Source organism: Stegodyphus dumicola, chromosome 11, assembly GCF_044657685.1.
Source record: "Stegodyphus dumicola isolate Sdum_Otavi_A_Nest chromosome 11, ASM4465768v1".
NCBI classification, from domain to species: domain Eukaryota; kingdom Metazoa; phylum Arthropoda; class Arachnida; order Araneae; family Eresidae; genus Stegodyphus; species Stegodyphus dumicola.
Window position 1 is genome coordinate 42,938,928 of NC_140778.1, and position 19,461 is coordinate 42,958,388.

Genomic DNA, 19,461 nt, shown 5'->3' on the forward strand with positions numbered 1-19,461 from the left:
AAATTTACAGGTGCATGTTATATGCTGGATATAAAAATTATAAATTTAAAATTAGATTTCTACATGTACCTAAATGTTGTTTATTTAAAAAAAAAAAAAAAAGACATACCTTATGAACATAAAAATTTTCATTATCAGATAAAATGAAAAGTTTGTCATATTTATCTTCAGGCATATTATCAAATTCTATATCATCTTCACCATCTCATATATATCATTCTATATCATCATCACCATCATGTTCTGATCCATAAATAAATGATTATCTTCTGTTCAATCTAGATTATTAGATATACTATATTTTTAAAAGGCTTTTGAATCTCATTCCATGCTTTTATTATCCACTCACACACTATTTCTAGACTGACATGACAAATTTGGTGAAAAGATGCGCACTATACGGCAAATGTATTTAAAAATAAAAAAAAGTAGTTTGAAATTATAGGTGCCTGTTATAAACCAAAATATATGATATGTAAATGTCAAAAACATTTTCATATGAAAGAATAACATTTTTTACATTATACTACTGTTTCAGTGTAACAAAGTGCAGGGGAGAGATCATAAATTTAAATCATTACTTAAGTGATCAGTGGCTATATCACACTGTATAGGCGTTGTGGTCAATAATGTCTCAGGTTATAAATCTGAAACTGCTACCTTAAAAACCCCATATCATGTTTAAGCATTTCTTACAGTTTTCTTTAAACAGATCCCATAATTTCTACTAAGTAAAATATCATACAGTCAACTTCAAAGGGTTAAAAAAATATTAATTTCACCTCTCATAACTAAATATATATTTATCATGTATTTAATAACATTGTATCCTGAAGTAACTTAGGTATACTCTACATAATTTAGACATACTTAGCTTCAAATTAACCTCAAATATCATATCACTATTTTTGATAAATATTTTACAGCAAAATGGCAAGCAGAAAAAATATTGTTATAGAAGTAGTTTTATTATAAATTAATTACAAAGTTATCGTTCAAATTAATTACACAAATAGTATGACATTCAATATCTATCATGAAGTAAATCAATAGATGGACATTCAGCATCTATCATGAATAAAAAGTTTTAGTAACTGTGAGTGAAAGTATTATTATCATGACCATCAATGGTGACCAAATGTTAGCTGAAATATAATTCAGAAAATTGATGACATTTTATTGACTACTCCAAAATAATTAAGAAAGTTTTACAGTGTGAATATATTTTTTCTATTCTTATAGTTCACACTGTAAAAAGGAAATAGACTTCAGAAAATATTCCACCATTGCTTCGAACAATGTACTAAAAATACCACCAATGGAATACCTAAGCTGATTTAAAAGGTGTGGCATTGCTGATAATATAGCAAAATAGGCTTTACCAAATATTTTTTAAATCTGTATAAAACATTCAAAAAAAAAAAAAAAAAAGCTTTTGCATTGCTAAAACATTAAGAACTTTTATCTAACCACAGATTAAAAAACTTTCTGAAATATTCAGTTTAAATGATACAAAGAGCATATGATTCATTTCAAAACGTTTGCGACTTCTTTTCAGGAAATAACAAATCTTAAAATTATGAAGATCATGTGGAGGATGTACTTAAGTTGCAATATTTCACTCAAACTACATTTCTTTCACAAGTTTTTGGATTTTTACTAGAATATTTGGAAGATGTTTCACATAAGCATGAGGAAAATTTTGGTTAATCTTCGGATTGTGGTAACTTGGCGATTTTGGGGCAAAAATTTGGCGACCCTGCTACAGCAACCTGCTAGTTTTGTTTTGGACGCCACTTTGTTTTCACGAAGTAAAGGCTTTTTTTTTTTTTTAACTCAACTTTTTTCCAACAATCTGCTAGCCAAATTACGCTTATACTAAAACTTTTATGGAACAAAAATGCTTAATCATGACGAAGATTAGGTGCGAAATTGGGAAAAAGTGCAGAATCTCCCACTGCTTGCCGCGTTTTTAAGAATTGCACATACACGATATCATCTATGTACACGTCGACCAACTATCACTTAAAAAAACATCCCAGAATTGCACAAAAATGGCATTGCGCACACTCTTGACTTTATCCATGTACACTGCTAAATTCCTAGCTAGTAACCTTTATCGCCTTACCAAAATGTCGTCAAACTACCTGTTACCATTCCTGTTCCAAAAATTAGCCAAAATTTTCACTAACAAGCTACTTACATGGAAAAAGAGGGGTGGCGGAAAATGAGACTTTTGATGGCTGACAATTATTGGATCAGAGACCAGAGTTGGTGCAATGAAATCTCTAAGGCCCATATCACACAGCGTTTGTTTCACATGAACAACAGTTTTGGACAATTTTTCTGCCTGGTTTACTATTTAAAGAAAGGCGTGCGACTTTTTCTCATTTCCAAAAAAATAGCAAGTTATTCGTGTTCAACCAATCAGCTATCACCTTGTTTGTAATGTGGAACCAGTTTCTCTTGTGTTAACCCCAAAGCGATCTATGGTGATTGGCTGTAGTGACAAAGCAGAAAAATTGTTCCAAACAGTTGTTCTTCCAAAACAAACTAAGGTGTGATAGCAGCCTAAGGTAACCAACTGTCATTCTAGATCCTTTTAATTTTTTTAAAGTAGTCAACAACGAAAAATAATATTCAATACCAAATGAACCTGACTGAGCCTATTTCTTTATGTTCTTAGAAACAATGGTCATTTTCAGAGGTGATTCTGAGAGATTTCATTCTACTTACAAATGATAAAAGTCAATTAGAAAAGTGGTGCTTTTTATTTCATTTATGTAAAATGCAGATAAGTATATCTTGTTAAATTACTATATCTGAAGCATTTTTATGACAGAAAATGAAATATTATATTATTATTAGAAACATCTTATGAAATCTTATATTATTATTAGGAACATCTTTAGCACAGTTTATCTAAAATTTTTCAACCATCATATTACATTGCATTAACATGCATTTTTATTCATATCACTAAGCAAGGTGTTGCTTTTTATGCAAAATGTTATATAGTCTTTAATATGTCTTCATGATAAAATAACCTCTCATGGAAAAATGGTTGACACTGCCTCAAGACATCTAAAGGGTGGAGCCGGTATTCACATCACTCTACCAAATAGAGCAACTACATTCCAAAGCTGTGGAGCACACAACATTGCTTCCAACTTCACAAGTGAATTAACAGCAATCCAGGAGGCCCTGAGAATTTATATTGACTTAAATGATAATGATACAGCCAACGAACTTGTAATTTACCGAGACTGCTCTAGAAGTAATATTGCAAGGACAGTCAAGACTCACCCAGAATGTACACCAACACCTGCAAACAATCACCCAGATGGAAAAGACATGCATTATGTAATGGATACCTGCACGTGTTGGAATCGATGGAAACGAGGCAGCCGATGAACTGGCTAAAAAGAGAAGAAATCTCAACAACTCAATCCCCGTTACTCTTGAAGATGCTAATGCTATTACCAGATATATAGAGTCAAAGAGAAATCTATTAAGAAAGACCATCAGATATGTGAGATTAATGCAAACAGAGAAGTCACAAAGAATATTACTACATTGAAAACCTGCCATTTTAGAGAAATGAAAATTAATGAAGCTGGTACCAAATCATATGGAACTTGTAGAAACTGCCCCAAAGTGAAACTTTTTCCAGAACACATCTTCACCTGTCCGTCAATTCTTACAACTCTGCTAAGCTTGGGGGAATTTCCTTTCCAGAGAGAGCTGTACAGTGAAAAGACAATGGAACTGGTAGCGATTTCCACGCGTGGATCCGATTGACTTCTCAAACGACACAACATGAACCAACATGATAATATAGCCATTTTACAGAATATTACCATTCAACATGACAAAAGGTATTTAATTTATGTTTCAAGTTTTTATTGTATTAACAAACTGAGCAATTCACAAACACATTCACTCCTTAAAATACACTGCTCATCAAGCTGAAAGATAATCTGAAAAATATGCTCACAGATTAAAGTTTTAATAATATATTTATTTTAACGTAACTGAAAACTAAATTGAGTTTCTGCACTTAGTTTAAGGTATAAAATTTGCAAATTAAGTGGTCACAGACAACATATTGCACAATGGACAAATGTTGGGATTCGAGTGTGTAAAGATATTTAAAATTTAATGTGGTTTCTGAGAGTGATTTAGTATTCATTAGTTGTCTTAAAAGAATCTTCAAATGAATGGCAAAAGCTGTATCTAACTCGTAGATTCAAGGTCATCAAGAACCTGAATACCCCTCAAAAAGTCATATCAAGAACTTAAAGGAGTGAACCAGTTAGAAGACAGCCTGGTCATGAGTGATCAAGAGCAACAACTGCATCCGAAAACCTTTTTCTTTTGGGGGGGGGAGTCAGTCATTGTCAGCTTAAAGGCATCATGAAACAATTACAAGAGAGTTCATTTTAGATCTTTATGCTGCAAACAAAAACTTCAGTCAGTCATTCTATAGCCATATGAAGGCTCACAGTGTTGAACTTTCTGCAAGAAGACCAGTGGTTTAAGTCTTACTAAATTTATCTTTCAAAGGTCTTAAGGTGGTCACTGAATGAGATGAGACAGTATATTTTTTACTGAAAAGTGCAGATATAAACTTAGTATTATTCTACACTGCTTTCATCTGGCAAGAATAAATAACACACAACTTGCTTCCTCTTATTGATGAAAGTTGCTGCTCCCATGAAAACTATTTTTCCAAAACTAGTTTGAGGCAAGATAATCAAAAAGCAACCCATGGAACTGCAAGTCTTTGATGGAAGCTTTAAAATTAATTGCAGAATGGATGAGATCTTGGCACTTCATATAAGATTGTTTAGGGATGCTGTTGGCCCAGATTTTTTTTAAACAGATAACAATACTTTTATACACTCAGCATCTCCAATGCCAAAATACTTAAAAACTATCACTCGAATAGACTGGACAGCTTACTCGTCAAATTTGAACTGACTGAACATGTGTAGGATGCCTTATGCCATCAAACTGCAATAGTGCAAATGTCTTCCCTGATCCCCCCAAAATTTGAAAGATGCACTTTCAAATTTTGGAATGGCAGTCCATAAGAATTAATTAACAGTCAGGTAAATTCTATGAAATTAATATGTGAAGTCTGTGTTTCCATCAGAGGTGAACATACACAATATTAAAGGAAGATCTGATGCAAAACATTGCACAGTCATTAGGTTTTTTTTTTTTTTTTTTTAAGCAGGAGACGTAAAAAATGTGCAATGTCCTCATTGGGATTCGAAACCTAGATCTCTCAAATATGCTTTCAATTACACCACATATTTCGTACTATCTACCGTTTTACTAAACAAATTTTCATGGTTTGTCCACTTTATTTCACAAATTGAAATTGTTATCATGGCTTTCAATATGAATACAAAATGATAAACTTCTTTTGTGAATATTGTATGTTTTATTTCATGCTATAAATAAACATAAAAAACAATAAAAGTATGGCTCAAAAATTAAATAAGAAAATTTTCTCTTCACATAGATATATTTAAATAAGCAAAATAAAAAATTTAATGAAATACTTACAGGTTTTAACACATTATCCAAGCTTATTCCAACATAAGCAAGCCTCTGTTTCCTAAGAAAATTTCAGAAATTATTTATGATTTTTAACACACATTTTTACTCATATACTATAATTATTAAAATACTTGCTGAAAAACATTAGCAGAAAACGAAAATTCCTTCATTCAATTTTAAATACTAAATAAATAATAAAAAATTTAGAGGGGAAAAAATACTGAACTGTGGATATAAAACACTTTGCCACCATGAAATGTTTCAAATAACACTTTTAAAAAATACTTCAAATTCAACCGAAATATTACAAGAAAAATTATGTTAACAGTTGTACCATTATTTACTTCAACAATTATTTCTGATAAAACATTTAACCACACAATCAAAGCATCTGCTGCAGCTTACTTATGACATAGACGAAAATGCTACGAACCTGATCCGATACCAACAGAATACTTTTTTTAGTTTAGTTTAGAGACTTAATTGTTTTCTTTGATCAAGTAAACATCTACTGTCATAGATTCCAATGCTGAACAAAGAATTGCAATAACGTTTTGTGGCAAAGTTGAGAAGACAGGAATGGAGACATTTGAAATATATCATAAGTACACAGAGATCAAATATTAACAGAAACAAACATTTTTTGCTCTGAAGATACTAATAATGAACCCAAGAGCTGTTGCCTTTCACAACACTGAGTAGATGAAAACACCAGAAAAGTCTGAAGACTGTTAATGAAAATCATCATCCGTCTCTCTGAATGACAGCTGATGAGCTTAACACCAGTAATGACACTGGTAATGAAATAACTTTAAAAAAAAAAAAGTTCCAGTTTTGTAGCTCACGTATTGACTGCAGAATAAAAAGATCGAACTTCTGATTCTCATGATTTAATCTGTATGGCTGACATTAGTCATGATTATTCTTAAATAAACTATGTGTAAATTTGGTAAGATAATGATATTCTTAATTAGTCCTGATATTCTTAAATAAACTGTGTGTAAATTTGGTACTTTGCTTACAAACTTAATAAAAAAAATGGCAGTCATCTGCTTGGGTTGAAGAAGGTTCCGTTGGGCCACAGAAACTTCAGTTTCAGAAATATCAAGTAGCTTTTTGGGGGGCTATAAAAAGATAATTCACAAGGAATTTGTTCCTTAGAAACAGATGGTGTCTTGCATATTATGTAAAAGTGTAAAGGATAAACTGTTGAAAACAGAATAGCAAGTTAAATCTGGAAAAGTTCACTCAAATAATTGGCTTTTCTGCAACACAGTGCACTGTCACATAGTTCCATTAAGCAGAAAAAAAGTATCACAATTCTCAATCCTCTCTTTTGTTGACCAGTTTTAGCACCTGCAGATTATTTCCTCTTTCCTAGACTTTTTTCACAAATCACATCAAAGGTTAATTTAAGCAATGAAGACATTAAAAAATATATATATAATGAAATATTTAAAGAATATTCTAAAAGATGGGTTTTGTGAAGGAACCAAGCAGTTCTAAGAATGTATCAAATGTTACATAAACTTTCAAGGATTTTACACTATCCATAAAAGTCTGTATCTGGCTTTTACTTTTGCAATCATTGGTCAATGAAATATATTTTCAGGTACAAAAATGTTTTAAATGACACAAATATTCATGTTTTGGCATTTTCAAATTTGGAAGAAAAAAATAAATAAAATATAAAATCTTAATTTTTTGGAGTGTTTTTTGGTATTTACATGTAGAAACATTTAAAACTCATTATAAAAAAATAAATTTTGACTCTCATATGACAAACACTGGCCTAGATATTTAATTTCAAAATTTTGCACACATTAGATGTTATTTTCAGCTTGCCTTGAGGGATCAGTTAATTAATAAATTTAATTAATGTGAGGTTTTTTGTTCCCTGTAAATGCCATTTAATGATAAGTTTTTGTAATTTGTTAGTGTATAATGCTCTTCAATTCATAATTTTGTTATAATTCACATGCCAAAAGAATATTCAGATACATAATTTATAAGTTTTTAATGTTCCTATGAAGTTTTATTACTTTAAAATCATTACCTAATAATCATATAAGAATTAGAAATATTAAAATTTTTTAATTCTGCAAATAATGTTACGTGTTTGTTAAGTGCCAATACTGAAGCCTATGTTTTCTAGAATATGAATTCTATGAATAAGATCTCTCTTCTGAAAAAATTTATATTGATCAATACTTTTCACAATAATCTGTGTAGAAGTGCTCACAACTTAATATCTATTAACATCAGAAATTGTTTCCTAAAGTGATATTCTATTTTTAATTGCAAACAAATAAAAATAATTTGCACATGGCTCTTTAATATAATCTCCAATTCAAAATGAAATATTTCAGCCAATTTTGTCACATGGAAGCAAAACATTTTCTTTATTTTTTTGTAATGAGCATAAAATCTTCCTAAATATAAGTATAGGAATTGGGAGAACATATAAAGAGTTACATTTCCTAATTTTAACAAAACTGATTTCTGTCTTTAACTAAAAAATGCAAAAATACGAATATTTGGAACAATTTTGTAATTGGAAGTATATAATCATGAATAATGGCTGCGAAAATATAGGACAGGTAAGGACTTTTGCAGGCAAAGTATATATTAAACAATGGTGCTTTCTTTAGTTTCGTATAAACTTAGACTCATCACTGCATTTTCTGTTGTTAGATGCATGCTGCCTTATCATTTACCAACCAATTATATCACACACGTCCTATATACATTATTTTGAAGGCCTTTGCCAAAAAAGCTTGGGTACTTACATATTTACACAACCACCTAGTTGAAGTCGCTAAATTTTCAACATGTGCCAAACTCAGGCAACCATGCTCATAACAATCTTTCAGTTGAGCAACGTCCCCATTTTTGTACAAGTTCTTTTTTGTCGAATTGAAAGTTCTGAAGGTTTTTATAAATTAATCATGATATTTTTTGCCTTAAACTTGGTTTAAGAATATGTGACTTTGGAACTTGCCAGCAATGGAACAAGCTGTAGTAAACAGAATTTTACTGAAAATTTTCTCAAGGAAACAATAAGGAAATGAATTTCCTTAATAGCCGCTGTTGCCAAGGGTTGTACGAAGCCGAGTCTCCATAAAATTCTCTGACTTTTTTTTTAAGAGAACACATATTGCTGTGTACTACAGGAGAAGAACAGTGCCAAAAAATTACAAAAGAATTTAAAGAAGAATATATGTGTTTTATTTTTTTAATGAATTGTATAATCTTTATTTAATAATTTAAATTTGTAAAAAGAATGAAAACTAATAACTTGCACCCAATAAATGACTTTTACCTTTAGATCTGTAAAAAATCGGCAAATTGTTCCACGGTGGTTGCATTAATAAGTAAGTACTCAAGCCTGGTCATTTAACCTTAATCTGATACATAATTTGAGGAAAATCACTTGTTGATGCTGACTCACAATACAAATATAAATTACTTTTTGAAACACCTGGTACTATTTCAAAAACAACACTTTCACTCTTCTTCATAGGTATATGCAACAAGAAATTTCAGTTGTATTTGGTCCTTCACTTCAAAGAAATCTAGAGAAACAAAGTGAATCTAACATTTGATGGCAGCACCGATTTCATGAGACATTATTACACATACACCAGTTGAACAGAATTGGATAAAACGAAGAACTGTTGCTAGGATGCGGTAAAACATAGTATACATCTAGATTTTAAACAATTTTTTACACAAACATAATTACTCTTTGGAACTTAATAAAAAATAATCCTTCTATATACAATAATCTCTTACTAACTTTGGGGGGGGGTTGTCATTAATGGCCAAGAAAAAGCTGAAATAAATATAAAAAAGAATTTGTTTTGGAAGATAACTGGGCAGATAAAAAATTTTGCTTGTTTATAAATCAATGAACCTACAAGCTCTGAAAAGAAAAGATAAAAGTAACTTTAACATTCCCCCCCCCCCAAAAAAAAGGCCTGGTCCACAGGTTAGATATTTATTGGCTAATAAAATAATTATTTTGTTACAAATGGCATAGCTTATCAAAGGTTGAGGGGGTTTAAAGTTTTTCTATTGACTGACAACATTGCAGCCCACATCCTTATCTTAATATCAAATCAACTGAAAACACATTTCTGGTGTTAAAATACTACTCCCACCTAGTAGATCTTAAATCTATGAATGACTGCAGGTTTTAAGACTTTCCTGCAGTCATCCATAACCTGCTTTACCTGAAGTCATTCATAGATCTTAAATCTATGAATGACAGTAAGTTATCATAACCTTTCCCAATGTTGATTAAAAAACATCCAATCACAATTGACAGTGAGATGGTCAATAGCAAGAAATCAATTATTAGATGCTGTTAAATCCTCTATGGCAAATATCTGTTGGCTTAAATTATAGCCAAAAATATTAAATATTAACCTACAACAGAACTTTCAATATCAGAACAGCAGAAGCTCAAATTGTAACTATTGCATAAAATACAGAATGTTTTAAGGCAGTAAATAAAAAACAATGGAAGAAATAATCTTCTGCTCTAATTGTCAGGAGTTAAACTGGAGTAATTCGCATTTCTGAATGAACAAATAACATCAGAGGATGAGTCAGAAGTGAAAAGTCTTATACAACATTTCCAATGAAAACATTAGCCTTACAAAGAATTATGCAGAAACTTTGGAAGAAAAAAATTTTAATTAAATTCTACAACACACTTTTATTGTAACATTGCTAATGATTTGTAATTTAACAGTTTCACTAAATTAATGCTAATTATTAAATTCACTTTATTCTTTAATGAAGCTTTTTTATATATCTATATTATAGTTATTTCAAAAAATTAAATCCTATATATAAATGGCTAATATTTAATAGTGAATCCAATATTTTACATAGCCTTACAGACTCAGTATCTGTGGTTTCCTATTTGCATAACACTGCAGGAATTTAAGCTTTGTAGATATAAGAAATTATTGTATTTTAATTCATTTTAAGAAATTAGCTTACACTATACTGCAAAAGGGGACTTATATATTACAACATATAAGTAAAACTAAAAAAATTTTACCACTGTAAAGTATTAATAAATGTAAAAAACATGAAGCCATAATTTACAAATTAGTACACAATATTTATAAATTTCTGAATAAAATTGTTTTAACTTAAATAAATTATGCATAGAACTATCTCGGTATTATTTCTGATGCATGGAGCCAACCCTATTTTGCATATTAGCATAAGACATTATACCTCAGTTCTTCTCGTTCTTTCTGTTTCAACACTGTTTCCAATTTTTGCAGTTCATTTTGTAAGCATTCACACAGGAACATCTATTGTGGTAAAGTAACAACAATTAATAAAGAAAAAAGGAAACAAAATGAGATCGGAATACAGGGCGGCAAAGGAGTTGACATATATTCTTACATGTTCACATGGTTGGCAAAACCAATCACCATCTGGAATTAGCATGAGAGGAGGAATCAAACAAGATGTATGATAACCATTATCACACTTGTCACATAGAAGAATCTAAAAAAAAAAAAAAAAAAAAAAAAAAAAAAAAAAAACATTATTTTACTAGAGCACAGAAAAATAATTAAACACACAAAATTTAAAATGATATATGAAACATCATCACAAATGCAATGTATAAATTGATTTCAGAAAAAATACCCATTCAGGTCTATCGTATTTTTCACATTTAGAACATGGCTTGTCATCAATCACAACAGGCTCTTCCCTTTCTCCTTCAGATGCTGAAAATATTTGAACAAGATAATAATTATCAAAGAAATTGAGAACTCTATCATAAACTTATTAATAAACAGATTTGTAAAATGATGCAGTTAAAATCATTAAAAACAAAAATATTTAAAACTGAATGAATGAAAATGATAAAATAACTTATGCCGTTAGAAAACAACATTATAGAATGCAGAACGTAAAATACTTTTTTTAGCAGTTCTGGCTCTCCTAATTACTACAGGTTCAGCATCTTCTTCAACTTCTTCACAAGCAAATTCATCTTCATTTACTTCAAAAACCAAAGGTTCTTCATGTTCTTCCTCCTCCTCCTCTTCTGTTAATTCCTCTATTGAAGATGATGACTCAGAAGACACGTCCCAGGGTCTAAATCCTTTTCTAGTACCTCGACCTCTTCTCCTTTTCTTTGATTTGTCTGTGTCCCTCGAATTAGAAAATTCACTGTCTTTAGATTCATCTTCATACATCAATGTCTAAAGAATGGGAGGAATAAACGCATTATAAATTGCAATGCAAAAAAATAATTACGATGTTTTTAATTTCTTTAAAAATTATGCTCCGAGATATTGATATTGATGTAATTGTCACATCACATGGTACACTATCATATCTAACAATACAGTTATAATTTGTACATTCTTCTGCTACTGGAATAATAAGTCTTTTAATCACTTTGTAAAAAATTTAGATTGTGGCAAAACTGCATATACAGTTTGTTTTCAGGAATAATCCAGATATGATAAATGCAGTTTTCCAGTTACAGTAATGGATCCTCTGCTCCATCCTGATTTTGCTATGTTTAAAATGCATTCTTATAGAAATGTAAATATATCTGTATAGTTTGCTTATTTTTAAACTACAGTTAATTAAACTGCTTTACAGGCTTAAAGACACAAACTTGAAACAGCCTACTCTAATATTATAACCTAGAAATGTTTTAAACCGGGAACAGAAGGTATTTGGAAGGAATCTATTTCCAAAATCAAAACATTCAAAAGAATATTTATTTTAGTTTGTCTAATTGCTTTAGCTGATCTGCTTAAAATGGAGATTTCATGCATTATGTGATCTACACTCTAATGAATAAGAAAATATAGTAAGTAGAATAAATTCAAGGAATTTTTATACACTATTTAAGTTTCACTTTTTTTTTCAAAATTTTGCTTTTAACTGAATGGCTTATACCAATTCCATTTAGTAATTATGGATAACTCACAGGTTTTCCAGAATTTCCAACCAAATCATTAGTGGATTACTTTTTTTTTTTTTTTTTGCTTATTACGTGCTTCGCCCTTAGGCACTACATGAAAAGGGAGGGATGCCCAGTGCAGGTTTTTTTAAAGGGAAACTGGCTCATATCCACGTTACACATGGGTAAAACCACGAAAACGGCCATGCAGCCCGATCGAACTACCAGTGTTCAGAGGCTTTTACCGCTCGGCTGCTGGTAGGCATTACTTGTTGTTGTTTCAAAACTGATTTCCATCAGCTTTAAATTTTTAAGTTAAATTCTTCTTCATTTCCCCCCTTTTTTTAAAAATTTTTAAATAATCTATTTTTCTCTTTATCAACACATGATATATAGTTTTTGTTTCCATCTGAAATATGAATACCCTTCTGAAAATTTACCAGCTTAATACTGTTTATAATTACATATAAGAAATACAGGCATTTTCAATATCTGTTTTCATTTTCACAACTAAATTGGATTTTACTTGTTAATAGCAGCTTTCTTAACAAACTTTAAAACCTCCAAATAAACGGTATTATGCAAATAAAGTAATAATTACTAATTGAATATAAAATTATTAAACTTATTTCTGTTACAATACTTCTGCTTCTCCAGCTTATTATCAGATAATGGGTGAAATTTTGTAGTCTATACTTAAAAATGAATAGCGAATTAATTTTAGGCAGAAAAATTTAGAATAGCATTAAATCTGAATATTTTTGGTAAGTTTGACTATTTGCTTTTCTAAGTTGGTTGCTTCTTAGTTAAATAATAACAAAGTACTGAAAGACTTTTTTTTTTAAAATTATTATGTTCAAGAAAAGTAACAACATTTACCCTAATTTACAGATAATTTATGTGAACCCCAGAGTTAAAAAAAAAAATAATAATAAATCTGAAATTCTTTAAAAAAGAATACAGAAAAAAACTATGAACATTACAATCATTCTTTCAATATAGCTCAATTTATATACTATATGTATACATAAATATACCATTTTTGTCATATTTCTAGATCGACTATTCATCTTTCTCGTTGCACGTTTAGAATCTAAACACATTTCTTCACGAACAGGAGGGGGAGGCTTTGTTTTCACAGGTTTCTTAGATTCTTTGGCCTAAATAAATAGATTAAATAAACAAACAAATACTTTTTATGAAACAATTGAAATCTAATGTTAGCTCTTTTTTTTTTTTTTTTTTAAAGAAACAGAGAAATTGAAATTGTAATGTTAAATTTTACCAAATGAATTTTTACTAACCATTACAAAAATAATGGGAAGCACTTCCGCAGAGAACCCGGTAAATGTCAATATCGCCAACTTTGGCGATAATAGTTCAAACTTGGTAACCCATCGGATTTATCCTATTCGCTTGTTTGAAGTTTGCAACCATTCCTCTTGCGTTTATTTTGTTGAATTAACACTGTCGTTGTTCGCATTTGCAGATTTATATTATTCTTCTCTTATTTATTATTATTTTTTTCTGAATTTTTAACAACGAATAGATAGAAATATTTTCGTAGATAGATGCCGGTTCTCGGTTCGGGATGAAAGGAGGGGTGATTGCTAATTTGTAACACGGCTGTTCACGTTGTGTTCTTAATTATTAACAGCTCTAAAAACCATGAGGTTTCCAAAGTCTAAAATAATTTGATTTCGTAGACCGCAAAAATGTGCATGTGCATTTTAAATAATTAACTAATGCTTTTATTTTTATTATTGGTTATTGTCATCTAAAATTATGAGAATAAATCAATTTTTATGGCGTAAAATTTTAACAAGATAATATATTGTTAATGCTTTTCTAACAATAACCTTTCAGAAGATGGCAGGTGTGACATAAATAGATGATTAAATTGAAATAAAAAATATTATTTTTGATTATCTAAGATGACAGAATAGTTTGATGCATCACCATGGTCATCAAAATTAGCAAACCACTGCTGGTGTAAGGAATATTGTTTTCTGTGTTAACTGTAATTTAAGACAAATTTTTTTCGTATATCACGTTTAACCGGTTAATTTCAGTATATTAATACTAATTTATATTTTTTAAATGAATTTTTATTTCCGTTATAAATGCATATATAATGTCTTATGCTTAATAATATATTTCTTTCTGTGCTAACTTGAATTTAATACAAATTTATTTTCGTATATCACGTTTAACCGTTTAGTTTTACATCTACATGCATATTATCTGTGAATTTTTACTACCATATGCTTAATATATTGTTTTATCTGCTAACTTGAATTTACATGCACTAAAAATCACGTTTACAAAATATCACGTTTACGCTCAGCTCATCATCGATGGACCGCGAGCTTGGCGAGTAAGAATGCAACGGCGCCAACGGTTTCTTTCCCGAAGCGCCAACGGGTTCTCTGCGGATGAAAACCCAAATAATGACTCCAACAACATAATTGTCAACATAGATAAGGGGGGAAAAACCATATTTTAAAATTACAAATTTCTATAAAGTATAAAACAAAAATATTTTTCCTGCACATTTCTTAAATATGCCTTCTTATTAATCACCTGTTACGCAAGCATAAATTTACTTAACTACTACTGTAAACTTGACAGAATAAACAGAAAAAAACACTTATAGAGAGCATCCCAACAAAACAATCTAATAAACAACAGCGTGCATATTGACAACGAAAATTAAGGATACAGGTTTGACAGCAGACATTAAATCACTGCACTCATGATTCAGCCGGTCTTTTTACAACATTGCTACTCCCCGTGACAGTGTTACTGTAAATTTTCCAAAACAGAACTTAAAGGAGAGACAACAAAAGAACTTAAAAAAGAAACTGAATGTGTCATTAACCATGTCAATAGGCAGATATATGAAAAAGTGATTATAAATTTAATTGAGAGAAAGTGGTGCTACACAGCAAGTCACCGAGATAGATGCTATTTTTCACTAATTTTCAGTTATAAGTATGTAAAAATATTTTCTATTTACTGAAAAAAAAATTTTAAATAAAACTTTCTAAAATAAATTTTATTGGGCATATTAAATTTGGTGTTTTTGTTGGGACACCCTTTACAGTTACTATTTTTCATTTAGTTGCCTTAATCTTTGATAATTCCCCCCCCCTAAACATATTCCTAACAGAACAACAAAGAAATTATGAATTTTACCTGCTCAAGGTACAATGGATGAGCTTATTTCTTATCTCTTATCCAATCAGTAAGCAAATGACTAATAAAAGATACATATAAACTATCCATTCATTTGCATACATATTTGTAATAGGAGTGATTAAAAACTTTAGTGTTTTCAGATCCAGTTACTAAAAATGTTTATTTTCACATTTTAAAATTTTGTATAATGCCATTATTAGCAACAATTATAAAAACGAAGCACAAAACTATGTTAATATAACATGTGAAAATCTGGAACATTTAGAAGATAATTAATGCTATTTTCTTGCATTCTGAATAACATCCTTATCATGTAATAAATTAAATAATATTAACAAACAATGTGATTTACTAACTCCTATAGAATTAATTGGGAAATAATTAAAATTAAGTATGATTAACCTCTTTGCTCCTAGCTTATCATATACAATATGTTTCATTTTCCTTTTATGTGCCCACCATACCAGATATGACACGGGAATGAAATGTCACTGGCACAGAAGTTGCCACTTAATGTAATCATCATTAATATTATCATTCGGATATTGCTATCAAATTGCAAAAGTCTCCTTACTTGTTTATGAAAACATGGAAAATACTTTGCTTATTGTGATCAAAATATTATAGAATAAACAACAATTCTTAAACTTAAATAAAGTTGTCAAATATAAGACCATGATAGATTTTGAAAATTGGCAAGTAACAGAGAAATATCGCAAAGCAGGGAATTAAGTCACGAAGCAGCAAGGTTTTAATTTTAATCAACCATTTAAAAATAAGCAAAAAAAGTGTAGATTTTGAATAACCCTATCAATTTTGAGGATGGTCATACATAGGTCCACCTTCCTCAAAAAAAAAAAAAAAAAAAAAAAAAAAAAAAAAAAAACTGCACAATTTCCCCCGCACTTTTCTTTGCTTTTGAAATACATACATGTAAAATAAAAAATACTTAAATCACCTTTAATATTTAATTTAATAATAGCCTCTTAATTCCTCATTTTTAATCTGGGTATTTCCTCTTTATTTAAAAAATAATAATAACATTTCTGGACTGCATCATTTCTAGATTAATCTATGCCACAAAGCTTGCGTAATGCTGATGACGTAGTTATTTTGGAACCTGAACTCTTGAGAACTGAACCCTCTGTAAACCAAAACCTTCCTCTTTGCGATCTTCCATATTGGATAAATGTACACTTTTAGCTTTAAGTTCTGTGCTGCTTGGACGCTATTTCCCTTACTCTCTTCCTATTGCAGCAATATTAAAAAATGTCAATGTTCTAGAAAATAGGCACAGTTAGAGTGTCAAGTAAACTGTGGCCATAAATGTGAATTTAAATAAAAGTGGAACTTAATCCAGCTCGACTTCTTCCTCTTCAGTAGAGTATCTACACCAATCAGTATTTCTGCATTTCTACACCTCAGGGTTCCTACTTCAGTGTTTCCAAAATTTGCTCTCATTACATACATGTAACACATTGTTCGATAAGTCCCGGAACTAACTAAGAAAACGAATCCATTTCACAAAATTTATGTTTATTCATCAAAAGCTATGCAATCTTTCCAACATTTTTCTAACTTTTCGATACAATGAAAACGATTTGTCCTTGTCCGCAAAATAAGCTTCATTGGCAGCGATGACTCCCTCATACGAGCCAAATCTTATCCCTGGAGCATCTTTTTCAGATCACCAAACAGCTAATAGTTGCTGGGGGCTAGATCTGGGGAGTATGGTGGGTGGGGAAGCAGAGTGTAGCCCAACTTGTTCAATGTAACCAGTGTTTGCACGGACTTGTGGCACAGGGCCTTGTCTTGATGGAAGATGATTCTTTTCTTCTTCATAAGCATTTTTTTTTCTGTCCTTCAGACGCACCAATAACTCACTGTAACATGTGCTATTGATAGATTTACCCTTTTCATGGTAGTCGATGTAAATTATACCTCGCGCATCCCAAAACACTGATGTCATGAATTTGCCAGCTCACTATTGCATTTTTGGACACTCCGGACGGCTTTCACCAGCTGCACGCCACTCAACGAACTGCCACTTCAACTCCGGAGTGAAATAATGAATCCATGCTTCGTCCATTGTCACATACCGACGCAAGAAATCCTGTTTATTACGAGTAAACAGAGACAAACAGCTCTGTGAATCGTCAACTCATTGTTGCTTTTATTCCATTGCGAGCATATGCGGCACCCATTTGGAAAACACATTTTTCATGCCCAACTTTTCATGTAAAATCGTATACGCACTTTCAGTTGATATGTTTACCATCTCAGGAATCTCATGAACTTTCACTTTGCGGTCATTCATCAAGATTTTCAACACTTGCTTCACATTTTTGGAGTGAGTGCTTCATTTGGCCTACCCGAGCATGCCGCATCATTTGTATCTGTGCGACTACACTTGAAATCAGCCTACCACAGCAAATGGTTGTTTTCGATGGAGCAGAGTCTGGATAACATTTTTCAAGCCATTGCTGAGCTTAGACGGTATTTTTGCCCATTAAATAGCAATGTTTAATGAACACTCGAAATTTGTTTTTCTCCATTTTGTTCACAAATACACTAGTGTCACTTTCCCCACAGTAGCTTCCCTGTTTCAGGTTCGAATGCCCTGAAAATTAGACACGTGTAATTTGAAGGTTAGTTCTTTCAAACAACGAAGTCAAGTTGATATTACTACATCATCTGTCAGTTAGTCACGGGACTTAATGTGTTATAAAAATCCATGAAATCATCTCATAAGGTTCCTTTTTTTTTTTTTTTTTTTGCCTAATTTTAAATTTTACATCAGCGCTTTCTCTTTTGATGAGGGATACTCTTAAAGTATAGAGATCAGGGGTTTAGCGTCAGTCAAATAATTTCCAGAAATCTTATGAACAGTTTATGAATGAACTTTTGCATTACAGACATTCTGAATAGTTCATAAACAACTTTTGCCTTTTGAGTACTTATTTATATGTTTCTGGCTATATCTACAAGTATTTATTTATATGTTTCTGGCTATATCTACAAGTATTTATTTATATGTTTCTGGCTATATCTACAAGTATTTATTTATATGTTTCTGGCTATATCTACAAGTATTTATTTACATGTTTCTGATTAAATCTATAAACGAATTAAATTCCATTACTACTTTGAAGAGCATTATTTGCTCTTTTAATTTAATATTGTTGTTAATGTAGGGGATTTTAATCAGGAATGCCCCCATGGAGAAATTCCATAGCTTCAGGGGGATACACTTAGCCTTTTATTTATTGGTTAAGTATTAGTTTAATTTATGAATAAAAACTACTTTTATTCAAGTATTGGTATTCATCAAGATTTTCTATACCCCCCCCTTTTTTTGTTTAATTTATAACACACATTACAACAATAATATAGATTTAAATAAGGGTATTTTAAGCTTTGGAAATGACAGGGGATGATCGTTTAATACTGGTGAAAGGGATGTATGGGAAAAAAAAAAATCTGATGTGTACACCACATGACTTCCTTGTACGGAATATTAAATTATACGCATTTTTTCTTGCATTTCATTTAAACTTATTGGATTGAATTAAAACTACTTCACCGACAGCACATAAACCACAATAGAATAAGTGCATTCTTTAAAATTCACTCTAGTATTTGTTTACCATAGCGACACTTTGGTACTAGATTCACTTAATAGTATTATATTTCGTTCATATCATAATTCATAATGCACAAAATTTATATCA

The 19,461-nt window shown here is 30.7% G+C and overlaps 1 protein-coding gene across 1 annotated transcript in view; it reads right to left on the minus strand.

Moving 5' to 3' along the window:
- The window catches only part of LOC118187328 (uncharacterized), a 62,821-nt gene that overhangs the window by 19,318 nt on the left and 24,042 nt on the right, over positions 1-19,461 (minus strand). The window contains 6 exon segments of the mRNA XM_085826625.1: positions 5,578-5,629; positions 10,828-10,907; positions 11,002-11,106; positions 11,251-11,333; positions 11,528-11,813; positions 13,567-13,689. Of these exon segments, the coding sequence (XP_085682751.1) occupies positions 5,578-5,629; positions 10,828-10,907; positions 11,002-11,106; positions 11,251-11,333; positions 11,528-11,813; positions 13,567-13,689 (729 nt within the window).